Source organism: Peromyscus maniculatus, chromosome 13 (genome assembly GCF_049852395.1).
Source record: "Peromyscus maniculatus bairdii isolate BWxNUB_F1_BW_parent chromosome 13, HU_Pman_BW_mat_3.1, whole genome shotgun sequence".
Classification (NCBI taxonomy): Eukaryota; Metazoa; Chordata; class Mammalia; order Rodentia; family Cricetidae; genus Peromyscus; species Peromyscus maniculatus.
The window spans coordinates 28,466,762-28,483,477 of NC_134864.1; the positions used below are offsets into that span (position 1 = coordinate 28,466,762).

Below are 16,716 nucleotides of genomic sequence, written 5' to 3' on the forward strand. Positions count from 1 at the left end.
GAAGATGCTGAGAATGACTGATCTTGTCATCTCCATAGCATCTTGCCATCTCCTTGTCATGGAGGGGGGCCACCAATGAGCATTTTCTGAGAGTGGATATAAAACCTGAATGACAGTCCATAATGTATCACACTCAATAAATGGGTTTGTGTGAAGACACCTTAGCCAATCCCAAGGGAGCTGATGCTGAGGACTCACATTGTGCCCACTTGAACGCAGACTAATGACTGTGGCCCTGGTATTCTTGCAGTTACCCAAACTTTGAAGAGGGCTTCCCTTTATGTGCATATATGAGCTTTTCTGGGCTACCATGTTTCTGCCACAAATGGCTACAAGATCTCAGCTACACTGGGCAGAGAACTGACTGCCTAGACCAAAGAGATTTGGGAGACATTTTTCCTATTATTTATCCCCAGGGCTACATAGATTCTAGACTGATTCCTCTCTTTATACTCTCTCCTTCTGCAGACTCAGTGGCCTCACTGTCCCATAGCTTAAATAGCAGATAACTCTTCCATCCTATGGTGCCCACATAGATGTTCCTTTCCTTGACCTTGCCCAAGCTCACAAAGGTCCACTGACTGGGAATGTTTCCACTTGATTCTCTAGAGGAAACAGCTGGCTCCCTCGATTAAGCACAAATGTCCCTGAGTTTGGTTTTCAAACTGCCCAGTCAGCTCGGGAAACATGGTGATTGCCTCAACAGACCCAGTCAGGGTGTCCTCAGCAGATGCTGGGGGCGGAGAGAAAAATTCCCAAGTGCAGCTGCCGACTGAATGACTATCACAAAAGGGCCTCACTTGCAGGCACTTTGAGGCCTCAGAACTCAGAAAAGTAGAACAAACTTGGTAAGACAAGCAGATGCATTTAAAAGAGGAGATAGTAAAAGAAAACATGATTCAGAGGGTGTGTGTGTGTGTGTGTGTGTGTGTGTGTGTGTGTGTGTGTGTGTGTGTGTGTGTGTGTTCTAATGTGAAGTTGCTTGTCTCGAATATGCCAGCACAGGCTCACCAGACTCTTTAGCTAGTTATGAGAAATGCAGACAAAAATAACTCCATTTTTATCAGAGGCTATTTTCCGAGTTGCATTGTTGCGTTGCTTTTAACTGTCATTGTCTCCAATTTTCCCGTCTTCCATCGCAGCTGGCTTGTATCCCGTTGAACAGCTCTAATCTGTCATTGTTCTCTGTTTGTTCTTGATGAGGCAGTCGCTTGCAAGTGTTTCTCCACTTTTTCTGTAGATGCTGATGGTTTTTAGTCTTCCCTGTCAATGTTCTGAAGCAGCTGTACCCCAAAAGATAAGACATTCCCTTCTGTATAGTACCTCTGAAAAGAGCATTTGTTGACCATTGCAGATCAAGGTGATCACACTCTCTTGTCTCACTCCCAGCGCATCCATCTATAAGGCTTAGCTGAGACAATCAAGCCTGGAAAGCCAGTGAAAACAGTCCCACAAAGAGTATGCCCCCTGGTTTCCTCAGAGTAAAAACAGCCATCATTACCTCTGTCTATCCCAAATGCGTGTGGCATATTACAGTTTTCGACCTTAGTCGTCTCCACATAAAAATCTTCTGCTAAGCTCTGTGATGTTTTTCCCAAACAGCAGCAAGGCTGTAGCAATATTAACAGTGGCCTGCCAGCCTTTCTCAAGGACTTGTCACCACCATTTGATTCTCAAAAGCTGTTGCAAAACTGCCTTTTGCAAGCTTGGTGAGGCGACTGTGATTTGGTACCCACTGTGACTAAATTGGAGATGGTTGCGGCTATTTGTTTTGTTCTTTTGTCCAATATCAAACCTTTTTGAGAGAGAAATGCCCCTGATTCAAAGAAGCATTCACAAAATCAAACCGCAGGTGATTAGGATAGCAATTAATGTTAATGAAAAGCCAAAGTACATTCTGCATGTATAAAATGGCTCAGCATTGTGCTTTGAATAACATAATTGGAGTATTTCACATAGTGTGTACTCAACGGTGCTCCACTCCTGTCTGTATGCCTTTAAGTATACAATTTTATCTTTGTTACTATAATGAAATATGTTAGTCTGGGTACTGATTTTAAAAAGAGGTTTCTTTAGTTCACAGGCTTGGAGGCTGCCCATAGAACCGGGTTTTATTTTAAGTAGATGAAAAAATTTGCTAGAGAAAGCTAGATCCTCCACCTGAAGTACTTTGTTCTTTCTAGAAAAGGTACAGGATGTGTTCAGGCTATGGTAGGAACATCCCTATTTGGCTGAGAGACCAGGAATTGGGGAACTACCCTGCTAGCCAGGACATCACCATGCTCCCTTAGGGTGTTCCTTCCTCCCCTTCATTCTTCTCTCATAATTGCTCCCTTGGACCTTCTTGTTCCCCCACCTTAAATTTATTCTCTAGAAACAAGCACAAAAATCTTTAGCACACCTATGATTGGGCCACTAGCTCATTTAAATCTTCACGTGAAATGCTATCACCTGCAAGGTATGGTTCTACATCATGGCATAGCTTTCATGGCCTCCATGACTGGGCCTCAGATGCTCTATCTCATTCAGAAGTTCCCAAGGAAGTGGAACAGTGGTACAAACCAAACAGAAGTCTGTTTGCTCTCATGGAAACAAGACACTAGGGGATATGGCACTCTTCAGGGACCAGAACCTTTATTTTGTATTCCACCCATGCTCAATAGGTAATATTCGTATCATGGTATAAGATCACAGCTGGACCAGCCCTCAGATCTGTGTTCCAGTCAGAGGAAGGGTGAAAGAGAACTTTGCTTTTGAGATCTTTTCCAGAAATGGCACATGTCATTAGCAACTAGATTCCATTAGTCAGAATTAGTCACCTATGCTCATCAAGGGACATTGGGAAGTGTGGTCATTAGTCAGGGACTAGGTTGTTCTTTTTGATGTGAGAACCTTTTATTTCTTCTTATTTCAATGTGATAATCTGGTATAAGAAAGTCACAGGCAGATGGAAGAAAGCCAAAAATGGAAGTTTGACCCTGAAAGAATTCATAAAGATTGCCTCTTCCCATCGCCTTCCTTCACCAGAGCATGACACTCTCTGTTCTCTGAGGCAGGACTCCCACGTTGTTCGTGACACAGTTTGTGGTTGCATGTCTGCCAGCTCTCACTAAGTAAAATGGCGAAAGGCCTTCAGTTGACTCTTCTGTGTGTAGAAGAAAAATCAAAACAAGCAGCTCTAAATAAAGACATGCACAGAAATCAAAATGAAATAAAGGAAATGAGGAATCACCTGCTTTGGAGGGACATTTTCCCCCGTCAGCATCTTCTACTGTGTAGTTGGGTTGTTTGTTTCGTTGGTTCTCATAAATTATCTACCTAGAGATTTTCCTTTGCAGTGCTCAATCATTCTTGCTTCAGTCATCATCTGAATGTGCAGCAATACTTCTGCTCCAGGTGCAGGGACTCAGTGAAAAACAATGTGCCTGTCACAGTAAGCTCATCTCACGGTCACCAGTAGAGCAACAAATTCTCCAAGCCAAGCACCAGCACGTAGGATCTGATGGCAAAATTGAACCTAGAGAACAACAAAGAATAATTTTTGAAGTCGTAGTGAACAGGAAAGAATTAGATGCAATCACTGTAGCCATAGAAACCCTTCACGGAGACATGTTGACCACACTCCACAGCCTTGCTCAGTGAGAAAGGCAAAAGAGGCAGTTTCTCCTTTCTATTTTCAGAAATTGTTACAGCCAATTGAAACCTCATTCAAACCACTAGCAACTTCCTTCTCCAAGAATGCATTAAATGAGGAGAGTCATGAATTAGCTTTTCTCATGCCTTGTGTCTTTCTGAGCGGATCATAACCCCTTCAGCCGGAAGGATTCTCTGAATGACCATTTGGTCGTGTTAGCAGCAGCAAGCCCTAGATTTTGCACATGAGCAATGCTCAGTTAATGCTTTATATTGATGCTGTTGGCCACACCACAGGTAGAAGATAGTGGTGCCCACGGATGCCACTTATAAACATCAATTGGAAGGGTAATAAACAGGAGTCATGGAGAGAGGTGTGCTAAAAAAGGAGGGTATGAAGCATGAGAAAAGAGAACTCAACATCTCCATGGTAGGTGTCAGCCACAATTATCTATCCATGGTCAATGACATTAGGATGTTATATCATCTGTCTCAGCAGGAAGTGGCCAAGTGTGCTGCTGTAATTTCTTTTTTTGAGGGGGAGGGGTTCAAGACAGAGTTTCTCTGTGTAGTTTTGGTGTCTGTCCTGGATCTCACTCTGTAGGCCAGGCTGGCCTCGAACTCACAAAGATCCGCCTGACTCTGCCTCCCAAGTGCTGGGATTAAAGGCGTGCGCCACCACTGCCCAGCTATGTTGCTATAATTTCTAACCACAAATTTATCTATTTTCCTTTTAAAATGGAAAGAGGGTAAAAGACAGTGTAAGATCTTCTACAGGGAAAGCCAAGCTGATAATCTCTTGACCTTGACCAGAAAAAGAGATTTAGCATTTTAAAGCATTAATGAGAGTGCAGTGCCATTATTATGACCTTACTTACCATGGCATAGAGCAGAGGTTCTCAAGCTTCCTAATGCTGTGACCCTTTAATACCATTCTTCATGTTGTGAAGACCTCTCCCAACTGTAAAATTATTTCATTGCTATCTCATAACTATAATTTTACTACTCTTATGAATTGTAATGTAAATATCTGATATGTAGGATATTTGATGTGCAACCCCTGTGAGGGTCATGACCCACAGGTTGAGAACCCCGGACATAGGAAATGACTACAAGTTCAATGTCCCTTCACTAGCAGGAAGAAGGGAGAAGTGAGTTACTGTAGTCAGCCCTGATAAAATTCACTAGCCTCTTGGAAGGTTTAGGCTCTTGTCACTGTGATTAAAATAGCCCACTTAAAGTTTAGTAAATACCATACTGTGTACGTTTAATTTACATAAATTATCGTTAGTTATATCGTGTAGTGTAATTCATCATTGGTGGTCATAAAAAGACTCTCCATTTTCTGTCTGTCCTCAGGTACTATCATATTCCATAAAATGTTGCTCACACATTAAAATGATTATTGAATACCTGGTTGAAATAATATTGAACATTTTAGAACAAATCCATGTCTTCAACTCTCGCCAATTTCACATTTCATTTAGTACAAAATATCTGCTTCAGAGGACGAGCCTCATCTCATGTGACTTTATATGTTGAGAACCAATTCAGCATAGTCTTGAAATGTATTACATGAGTATAAGCCTCCACGACTATCCCCTTTTTAGCTTATTTGTTTATATTTATATATTTAGCACGGTACTGGAGAATATACCCAAGGTGTCTCTCATGCTCGGCAAGCACTCTACCACCTAGCTGCTTCCTTAGCTCTGTCTTTAAAGTTAAGTCCATATTTGAAAAACCAAAACTGCCCTCCATGAAATCTGGTTAATAGACAAAAGCTTTCTCATAAGTTAGCTTGTGCTGTAGCTTTGCTGAAGACGTATATTTAACCCCTATAGATCCTTTCCTGCCGTATCCACTGCTACCATCATCATGGGTTCATAGGAAGATTGTCCCAGGATTTCCATTGTTAGTAGCGTCTCTTCAGTGGAAGATTTTATTTATAGCCTCTTCCTGATCCACTTCTATCATAAACCTTGAGTTCCTTTCTGTGTCTTTGGGTCTCCCTGTCATCTCTCTGTCTCTCTCTGTCTCTCTGTCTCTGTCTCTCTGTCTCTGTCTCTCTCTGTCTCTGTCTCTCTCTGTCTCTCTCTCTCTGTCTCTCTCTCTCTCTCTCTCTCTCTCTCTCTCTCTCTCTCTCTCTCTCTCTCTCCCTCCCTCCCTCCCTCCCTCTCCCCTCCAGACATACCATTTTTGTGTAGACATCCTTTGGGCCAGAAAAAGGTCCCAGACTTTAATTTCCAGGCAGGTAGAACATCAGGATCCATGGCAAGGCAGAAGTAAAAAAATCTAAGAAGTGCAAGAGTACAGCTCACCTGCCATCTTCTGCCTCAATGACACAGCTGATTCCTTCATGCCTGGGAAATGGCTCCCCCAGTCTTCCCTGTATGGCCACATTGTCACTGAACAGATGCTACTTGAATCATACTATGGACCGACCACTGGCGGAAATTCTGCATGCATGCGTTATCAATGATTAAGTATTTACACTGTACTTGGGATTGGATAGATGAGCTGAGTCTCTGCCTTCCTAATTTAGTAAACTACCCAATCTCAAAAGACCAATGGTTAAAACTTCCCACCAGTAGTTTTGAATGCTTAAGCCATGACATGGGAGGGATGACTTACCTGACAAGTTCAAGGCAGCAGGCTCAATCCTGAGCAGCAACAGACAGAAAACAAAAGAATGAGTGAGGAGCCTCAGGGGACATAGACATAGACAGTCGGCATTGTTGTGAGCTCGCAAATGCCATGTGTCCCCTGGAAAAGGCAGGCTTGGACCTCTCTAAAGTCCGTGTCTTTCTTCATGAGGCCAGGGACGTGCATTTTAGCCTGCCCTGTGTGTTCACTAGCCATTTATCTTTCCACTTTTGAAAATCTGAAATGACATTTTTGAATTGGCTTTCCAGAACAATGCTTAAAATGACAATTTTTATACTGTAGGAAGCTTCTTCTTTTTTTTAAGTTTTAAGCAAGCTGTCAGGATGACCTCAATCGGGTCCTGCAGAGCACACTGTGTTAAAGTCAAAAGAAAATAAAGTTCCCTGCTGGAGCCACAAGGCTGTTTCCAGAGCTTGGGGACATCCTGAGCGCAGACATGAACTCAGTGTGAGCTCCCACTACACGAACTGCAGGAGCTAAATCTCCTGCAGACTAAGTTGATCTTGAGGCCCAGAGTCTTCTCTTCAGGCCCTTACGGCCGAGAGCCTTTCAGTCTCTGGTCATTCTGCTTTCAATTGTGAACATTTAGCCAAAATCCTTAAACCAGTGTGTTAGCCCTCCTTCACCATGGCAAAGTAACCAAGAAAATCAACTTAGTAAAAGAGGATTTGTTTAGGCTCATGTTCTTGGAGAGGTGAGGTGCCATCCCACTTAGCCCTGTGGGTTTGGACCTGTGGTAGAGTGGCGCATCATGGTAGATACGTATGACAGAGGAAGCCTATTTATCCCACAGCAGCCAGTAATTAAAAAGAGCAGAGCTGGAAGGAGCCTAGATCACAGTATTTCCCAATGACCTCACTTCCTCCCCAGAAGCTCCACCTACCAAGGTATCCATGCCCTACCAATGACACTGCAGGCCGACAGCCAAGCCCTCAACACACTGACCTTCTGAGTTATTTAGGATCCAAACCATGGCAACCAGAAGACATGACACAAGACTCAGCCAGTACACTTTCTTCCTTACTCTATTGACAGGACACTTGGCTCTCTGAGAACAGAAATACATGGGCAAATTCCCCCACATCTCTGGTCTATTCGTCTTGCTATCTGCAGCTGATTAATATATGGGCTTGTATTTAACATTAATGTCATGAATATGTAAATACACAATTTATTTAACATTAACATTAATATGTTTGGGTACTATAATTATTCCTACAGAATTCCAAACAGAAAGTTATGACAGACAGAATGATACAAACTCATATCCTAATGATTTAATGTGCCACAGGCTCCTTTTGCTCATCTTGTTTGTTTTTTTTAATCCCCCCCCCCCTTACAGAATGCTTTCTTTGTGCCTGTAGTAATGGCTTGTTGCTAACAGGAAGATGTACAAGTGATGAAGCATTAAGCCAGGCTGCAAGGAGCTTCAGCAGGGAAAGACAAAACAAACAGTCCTTTGGGTTCTAGGGAGTGGATACTGTGAAAATCACATACAAAACTATGTCTCTGCCATGGTGCCAGGGTTTCCACAGAAACCTCGCCCTTTAGATATGCTACATTGTGATTAACAGGGAAAGAGTTGGGGCCAGAGGCTGAATACTGCTGAGTGCAATTTCCAGGATGGAATTTGGGCAGCTCACAACCACCTGTAACTCCAGCTCCAAAGGATACCATCCATACCTTGGGTTTCAGCTGACATCAGCGTGTGCCTATATACGTACTCCCACACCTAAACATGATAAAAATATATTTTTTTAATCATGGAAAGAAGAAAAGCAAGGGAAAGATACATTGAGCTACTAGGATCATAAAGGAAAACAGAGTTACTGTGTCAAAGAACTTGGAGACGATTTCAGCCCAGTGTTTTAGTACTCCAGCGTGATCCCATCTCTCAGGCTGAGGCAGGATTGAGCACTCCAGCCTGGGTTGTGCAGTAAAAATCTGTTTCAGAAAACAAAACAACAGTAAGATTGCATTTCACAGTTTCCTTGTCCCATAGTTCCTTCCATCCTTACAAAGGTGAGAAAGACCTTTCCAATAATGCACGAAAGCTGCTTTTAGGAACAGCCTGGGGTCCCTCAGAAACCCAGCAGTAGTGTGGAGCCCCAAAAAGAACCGTTTACACCTACCGAGGGAAGAGCTAACTTTATGCCTTGTTCTTCGCCCCTCAGGTCTTTGCCCAAGACGGGTCTGGAACTTAACGGGGTTCCCATGACCCCTGCGATTGCTTCCCGTCAGCGATGAAAGGGTTATCGGGTAGCCGCAGCCACCACCACGGGATCACCTGCGAGTCGGCCTGTGACTCATTGTCGCACCACTCAGACCACAAGCCGTACCTGCTGAGCCCGGTGGACCACCACCCTGCGGACCATCCCTACTACACCCAGCGGAATTCCTTCCAGGCTGAGTGCGTGGGACCCTTCAGTGACCCGCTGGCCAGCAGCACCTTCCCACGAAGGCACTACACCTCGCAGCAGGAGCTGAAGGACGAGAGTGCCCTGGTGCCACGCACACTGGCCACCAAGGCAAATCGCATCCCTGCCAACCTGCTGGATCAGTTTGAAAGGCAGCTGCCCCTCAGCCGGGATGGCTACCACACGCTACAGTACAAGCGCACCGCTGTGGAGCATCGCAGTGATAGCCCCGGCCGCATCCGGCATCTGGTCCACTCGGTCCAGAAGCTCTTCACCAAGTCGCATTCCCTGGAGGGGCCATCCAAAGGCAGTGTCAATGGGGGCAAGGCCAGCCCCGATGAGTCGCAAACTGTGAGATATGGCAAGCGCAGCAAGAGCAAGGAGAGGCGTTCAGAGTCCAAGGCCAGATCCAATGCCTCCAACGCCTCCCCCACCTCTCCCAGCTGGTGGAGCTCAGATGACAACCTGGATGGCGACATGTGCCTCTACCACACGCCATCGGGTGTGATGACCATGGGCAGGTGCCCTGACCGCTCTGCTTCACAGTACTTCATGGAAGCCTACAACACCATCAGCGAGCAGGCGGTGAAGGCCTCCCGGAGTAACAATGACGTCAAGTGCTCCACCTGTGCTAACCTGCCCGTCAGTCTGGATGCCCCTCTTCTGAAGAAGAGTGCCTGGTCCTCCACTCTCACCGTGAGCAGAGCCCGAGAGGTTTACCAGAAAGCCTCGGTGAACATGGATCAGGCCATGGTGAAGTCTGAGGCATGTCAACAAGAGCGGTCCTGCCAGTACCTACAGGTACTATCTATGTTCAGTGATAGATGCTGTGAAATTGCTCCTGACTCGGTTGTGTGGTCTTTGCTCCTGGGTTCTAGTTTTGGCTCTATTCAGAACTGTCTATATGAACTCGAACAGATTGTTTGTTCAGATTATTTATTATTTCAGTGAGTAATGGCAGCTATCGGGAAAATTCAAGGAAGCACATTCTACCAGCTTCCCCCAGTTCTCTTAAGATATTAGGCAGTATGCACACATCTTCCTTATGGCAGTGATTATCCCCAGCCCACCCCGCTTCCAAAACACAGAAAACCAGGATGTTACCCTGCAGAGGTGGAGACAGAAGGAGGCAGTTTGGGGACCTGATAAGCGCAGCTGCAGAAGCCCAGGACAACAGAGGAGAGGAGGGTGAAGGGGAGACATCAGTGCATAAAATACAATTAGTGTCAGCATGTAAATCCCACACACAGCCTCCAAGGCAGGCTGTTCTTCCCTTTCCACTTCTGCTCCTGTCCCCCCTTCTGCCTCCAGCTGCCTTCCACAGATTCACCTGGATAAAAATATCAGCACGGGCAGGCAGAGCTACCTTCCCTCTCCCCTCCCTCCAGTATTGTTCTTCCTGAGACACAATGCGCCCTGCAGAATGACCCTCGTGGTTTTCCCCCAATTTCAGAGCATCTCTGTCTCTGTTTCTTTCCTGATGTCCCTGTCTTTCAGTGAAAGTTTTTACTAGACCTTAAAAGCAGCATGCCATAATCATCTCCATTCTCTCCTTCCGAAGAAATACAAGAAGAAATTCTTCCAGTGAGAATGTGGTCATTTTTCCCTCATTAAACTCTTTCTGATAAATACAGCTTTCCTGGGAGTACCTATCCTGAGCCCTGAGAATATCCTAGGCTGGCAGTCCTGAGCAAAGACAAGGCCCATGCCCGAACTTTAGAAGAAGCTACCATGTCACAAATACATGTTAGTATTTCCTACTTAAAAAAGTAGGACTGCCTAGTTCACTGTATGATTGTTCTGCATATAAATAAGCCTCAAAAGAAGCTAGAGAAATTTCTCAGTGGTTAAGAGCACTGGCTGCTCTTGCAGAGGATCCAGGTTCAGTTCCCAGCACCCACATAGTGGTTTGCAACCATCTGTAACTCCAGTTCCAGGAGATCTGACACGCACTTCTGACCTCTGCAGGCACTGAGCACACACATGGTACACATACATAGATGCCAGCAAAGAACTCTTCATAATGTTCCAGCTAAAAGATTCATCTGACCCACTTAGTGTAGAAAAAAGAAGTGAACTCAAATAAAGGCTTAATGGGTTACACTGTCAGCATGTATCAGAAATGGGACTAGATAGAACCTTAGTCTCTTCAAAAGAAATGACCATTATAAGGGCTATAAGGTAAGGATTTAGAAATTATTTAAGCACATAAATTTTACCCAGTATTGAAAGTGAAGTACTCGGATTTAAAAAAAAAAATAATTGTCTTGAAGAAAGGTTCAGTAAGGAGACAGAGGTGTCCTAGAAATGGGCATGTTTTCTATGAGAAGGCTCTGTGACTAATGACTGCTATGTCCTGTGCTATTGTAAGTGGTGGTAGGATATGAGAAATTAGAAGTATTAGATTTAAGAAGGATGCTGTCCATGGATCCAACACCAACCATTGTTAGTAATAGAACACTCACTTGTGCCTGAAATTTATTTTTCTTTTCTTTGGTTTTTTTTTTTTTTTTTTGAGACAGGGTTTCTCTGTGTAGCTTTGGTGCCTATTCTGGATCTCACTCTGTAGCCCAGGCTGGCCTCAGACTCACAGAGATCCACCTGGCTCTGTCTCCTGAGTGCTGGGATTAAAGGTGTGCACCACCATCACCCGAATTTTCTTTTCTTTTTTTATGCCTTTTAAAGTCAAAATCTCAAAAGTGGTCAAGTGTGCAATGGTAGAGAAAGGAAGAAGAAAATGGATATTAACCACAGAGTCATTGTGTACTGGGCACTGTGGTGAACATGTTCCATCTTCAAGATGGATGTAGTAAGACTTATTCACAAGAGAAGAAACTGAGGCTTTGAAATAGTGAGGGACTTTGACCTTTGACCTGGAGGTTATAGGACTAAAATTTGGGCTTATTCCTACTCCATACCAAAGCTAAGTAGGAAAGTGAGGAAGAAGCACATTTTCAAGATATTCATTTTGAGTGTTTTTCAGTAACATCAGAACGAAATGTTCAAAATCAAGGTGTGGGATTTAATACAGTCATGTCCATGGACCTCATACTTCAGTGAATAGAAACCTCTACTTTCAAATTATTTACCTTCCCTAGGCTAGTTTCTTTTTTAATAATGCATTTAAGAAAGCTACAAGAAAAACTGAATATTCCTGAAGAGGAGGAGAGTAGGCAATGCCTCCTGAGACCTGAGTTCCAACAATTCTCTGGGTTCTAGAAGGAGAGACACAGACTCCAACATCCTGTGGAAACTCTTCTCAGAAAATAGGATTAACAGACTCCCATCAGCTCTTGTGGGATAATGTCATGTATAAACTCATCGTAGAAGCAAATTTGGAGGGAAAAAAAGAGTTGTTTTGTTTTGTTTTCTAGTAATATGACTATAGGTGCTGATTTAAAGCCAGATTGGGTCATATTTAACATCACCATCACAAGGTCTAGTGAGCAACAACCTACAAGCCCACTCAATCAGGAACACTAGGCTTGTCTTCCCTATTTGCCACTAACCGGCAACATTGCTGGAGCCATCCTTCAGATTCCTGAGCCTCTTTCATCTGTTAGAGAAGGAGATACTTGGTTCTAGAAGGCTGTAATCTCTCTACTCACTTCCAAATTCATAAATTGAGTATTTCGGTGTACTAATCAGAGCAATTTCCAGGAGTTGGAAGGCCGGTAACTCTCAATTCATAAACGCTTGCCAAAAGCAGATGCTTCTCAAATGTTACTGAATTTGTTCTTTGAAATTTTAAAGGCATTTCACAGAGGGAAAAACATAGACTTAGAAAACTATGTTGAATAACTTGACCAAGGGCACACAGCAACAGGAAGAGCCAAAACCGAGTCTTTTCCCTTGAAAGTCTGAAATCTTGCCATTCATCAGGCTCAATCCTTTCACGTAGTCTCTGGGTTAGAAACTATCTAGATTTCATTTAATACACAAAACAACTTTGAAAAGTACTATATTTGCTTTAACTATTTTCAGAACTCTTTCCCATACAAAGATGGGTGTCCATTTGCCTAACAAACGCCGGTCATATTCATCCTCTATTCCCCTCCACCTCTGCCCCACCAACTTCTTCCCAAGAAGTTCTTTTTTGCTTTTGCTTTATAGACAAAACTGAGACACAAAGAATGCAGATTATGCAGGGCAGCCAACAGCTGACCCCAGCTCTGTCCAGTTCTATAATGTGTTTCAGACATAGATATAAATGTGCGTTTTATTATTTGTCTTAGTCTGCATCAAACTCATGTGTGCACTGGACCTGCAATGTGTCCATGCCAGTAAAAGAACATACATGTGAAATTAGGCTACCAGTGCAAGGAAAAGCAAAATCCCTAATTTGATTCAAAACCAAATTAGTATTCACTAATTAATATTAATTAGTGAATCAATTCACTAATTAATGTTAATAAGTATTCACTAGATAATAGAACTCCAATCCTGAAATGCCTTCTGCTTTTGGAGAGTTTCACTCAGCATAAACTTAATGCAGCTCCTTGCCAGGACTGTGTAAGAGGTGAGGGGTCTGTGTATGTCTCGCCTGTGGCTGTCCAGGGTTCACTTGTAATCACTGTACACTCCAGTCAATACACTCAATGGTGCTATGTGCTCACTCACAAGCTGTTTTAGTTAATTTTTTTTTTTAAAAAAAAAGGCTCCCCCTTTTCCCAATATTGTTATTTTTAAATGTCAAGAATCAGATGTCTGCTGTTGAGAACTATTGTACCGCTGCCAGTGACTGCCTGTATCAGGGCTTGGAGCAGGAGCATGGATTTGAAGACATTAAAACTGTTTAATTCTCAGTTGAGATGTGGTTGGCTTTTGTACATTTGGAATAGAGCATTTATGGCACATCTCAGGGTAAGTGCTAATAGTTAAGTAAACAGAATAGGCTGGGAGGAGGGTTGTTTTCTTTTTCTTTTTCTTTTTTCTCTTTTAAGTAGAATTCTTGGTTGTGTTTATGCCTCTTTATATAAACGTTCCGCGTTGAGTGAGTGGCATGTTAAGCCATTCAGAAGAGAAAGATTTTTAGATTTCCAACTGTTCACCTAAGAAAAAGGGGGAAAAAAATCCCTTCGAATCGTGTATTTAGCATTCATCCTTCATCCAGCGGCAGAAACAGGAAAGGGGAAGGGAAGGGAACCCTCTCCTCTCCCGAGAGAAGCCGAGAGTCACACAGAGGGAGCGAGAGAGCGCAGACAGGGACCGAGGAAGCCAGCTCTCTCAGAGATGAAGCTGTAGACAGCAAAATGATCGACCTTTTTAAGGCTGAGTGGGTTTCTTCAGTTTGTGTGCAAGTTTCCAGAAATGGAAGGACTGACCAGGTTTGGGTATAAGTAACTCTTTTATTACTTTGTGTTTGATGGATGTGAGTAGTTGGTTTGGAAGAGATTTTTGCAAAGAGGGGGAGAGTGTGTGGATAGTTTGGTTGTTTTGTTATTTTTTTTCCGTCTCTATAAACAATGCCTAGTGTGTCGGAAAGAGCTAACAAGCTAACGTATGTACAGATGGTGGGAAACAGGTGAAGACATCAGGTGTCTACAAGTCATTGTGCGCAGAGGCTCCCTAAAATCCTGTTTCTCATGTTCCTGGAGTGCATGTTAAGGGGCTGGAGGATGTTAAATGGCTGGTGATTTGAATGTGATCGGTCATTTTTCTGAACAAGAATCTTCAGCACTTACTGGTCCTTTTCAGAATTTAAATTTGTGGATGATGGGATCTTTTTCATTTTTTGGAATGGTTTTTGTTTTTGTTTTGTCTGTTGTTTTCATGAGATACCACAAGATCTTTAAAGATGCATTCCTAGCAAATGTGGGACCGGGGTTTTATTTAAAAGTGCAGGTATACTTGTTTTTCGAATCTCTCACAAGAATGTTTCCATTTTTGCCCAGTGATAGTTTTTTGTTTTTGTTTTTGTTTGGTTGGTTGGTTTTGTTTTTTTGTGGCTGGGTTTTTTTTTTTTCTTTTCTTTCCTCTTTCCTTAAAACAATTTAAATTGTACTAATTCAGTTTTAACTATTTCATATGAATTTTATAAAACTGCCAATTCTGCTTATGACTCTGCTAACTGTGGTGTTGCCTGGCTGCCCTGTCTAAAAACCTTATCAACTACATTAATTAATAGTTTTCTTTATTTTTCATTGGTGTTGCCAAGGATCTTGAGTACATTTTATATGTGGCTCATACAAGCCTCTCCTTATTTTTGATCTTAGTAGAGATGCCTCTCCCACAGAGAGACAGAGGTGAGGCTGCTCCTGTCGGATGCTAACTTTGAATGTTGAGGCCATGACCACCCGCAGGACCCTGAGCACTCTGCTGCCCCCTGTCCTCTGTTCTGATTCTCTGTGGTCCTTCCACTATAGCCTCCACCTAACTAATAGGGAGAGAAAAACAATTAGCGAGGCACCCTGAGAAATCAGGGGCGCAGGCAGACTCTGCAGTAGGAGAGAGACATCACAAGTTAATAGGAAGGGGCTCCGAAGGGAGACCTCATGATTCTTGGCTTGTTGACTCAGTGTTCCGATACCACTGCTAGCAGTACGTACACAGAGCATCTGGTGAGCCACAGCCGGAGGTGTCTGTGTGCTTTTGCTTATCTCACCAAATTTTAACCTACTAATTAAAGAGGCAGCATTGGTTAGGAGAGTGTAAAAGAGGAAATCCAACCTGGGATCACTCAGTGGCCATGGACTTGACTTCTCTTTTTCTACTCTCCCTTATGAACCACTTAGTGGATTACAGTTAAAAATGACAACTCAAGGCTCACCATGTCTTTTGGAGAATCATCTTTAAACTCCAGCGCATTTGAGACCGCGTGGCATTATGGGACTTACCAGGGTGATTGTGAATGGCAGAATACATCAGTTTCTTGTTCCAGATGTGTGTGTGTGTGTGTGTGTGTGTGTGTGTGTGTGTGTGTGTGTGTGTGTGTGTGTGTGTTAGGCTAGTAACAAAGCCACACTGGCTTTGGTTTGTAATTAAAGTGATATTTTTCTCCATTTAGGGGGTTCAATGTCTTTTAGTGGATCATTGTGAGTTAGAGTTCAGTGAAATCAATATTTCAATTAATTAAGCTCAGTATCATTTTTCTCATTTTGGAAGAACATGTGTTGCTAGGATCCATGACCACAGAGCTCAGGCAGGCTTGACTCATATGGAATTGCCATCTTATATGGGTCTAAGACACAGAAACCTCAAATTCCATAGGTTTCAAAAATCACAATACCACCTAACAGATTTTTCTGTCATTAGCCAAGGAAGTTTGATGGAGGGAAAAAATGTGCATTTTCAGGTATAACTAGTTTAAATAGTTTGCATTAAGTTATGTGATTATAGTGTAATTTGTATTATTCATCTGAGAAGTTAAACCCTTATTTTTGTTCAAAGAGAAGAAAGCACGTGTAGGACTCACTGACCTGTTTCTCAAAACCATCTTTCCTAGCCCCCACCAGCAGGCCAGGAACTGCCACATGTGTGACATCATAACACAGAGGGCATTTTTTTTCTCCTGTGTGTGTGTGTGTGTGTGTGTGTGTGTGTGTGTGTGTGTGTCTATGTTCTTAAACTGGAAACACAGTAGGGAAGTACTTTAATTTCTTTCAGTGAATGATTACCAGTTGGAATGATTTCCAAGTTACTTGATTCTCCAACACCTGAGCCCTCTCCGTTTGTAACTAAAAGATGATGGCAAAGAAGTTATTTGATTACTGTTAACACAATCAAAATAGGTAAAGGGGAGAACAGTGTACAGGAAGGCATCATGTGTCCCTTGTGTTTCTTTGGACCAATTTCTTATTTCTACTATTTTTAATTCTTTTGGAGATTACCCACATGGACAGGGAAGACCTCTTTTGATGCTTTGATCCTACAAATGTAAGAAAATACAGAGTTTACCTTTAAAACTGCTTTTCTTTATTTGCTAAAACTTAATGTTGTGCCGTACTTTGTGTGTCTGAGCCATACACTGAGGTTTCTAGGTAAGCTCATGATTATTAGA

General features: G+C 42.9%; 1 protein-coding gene and 1 long non-coding RNA gene across 12 annotated transcripts in view; one reads left to right on the forward strand and one right to left on the reverse strand.

Annotated features, from left to right (window-relative positions):
- Dlgap1 (DLG associated protein 1) overlaps nucleotides 1-16,716 on the forward strand; it is an 838,155-nt gene that overhangs the window by 511,191 nt on the left and 310,248 nt on the right. For 4 of the 11 annotated variants that reach the window (XM_042259990.2, XM_042259994.2, XM_042259993.2 and 1 more), the window contains one exon: nucleotides 8,475-9,518. In XM_042259990.2, the coding sequence (XP_042115924.1) occupies nucleotides 8,544-9,518 (975 nt within the window). In that variant the 5' untranslated portion in view covers nucleotides 8,475-8,543. Of the gene's footprint in view, nucleotides 1-8,474; nucleotides 9,519-13,461; nucleotides 13,581-13,832; nucleotides 14,051-16,716 lie in introns of those variants that run through there. The other 7 variants (XM_006972267.4, XM_076549886.1, XM_015986362.3 and 4 more) reach the window with 5 other exon arrangements.
- On the reverse strand, nucleotides 2,693-6,875 carry LOC121822021 (uncharacterized). The gene is made up of 3 exons (XR_006062938.2): nucleotides 6,268-6,875; nucleotides 3,233-3,517; nucleotides 2,693-3,145 (listed from the first exon to the last, which is right to left on the reverse strand). It is a non-coding gene; the product is annotated as an uncharacterized LOC121822021 (long non-coding RNA).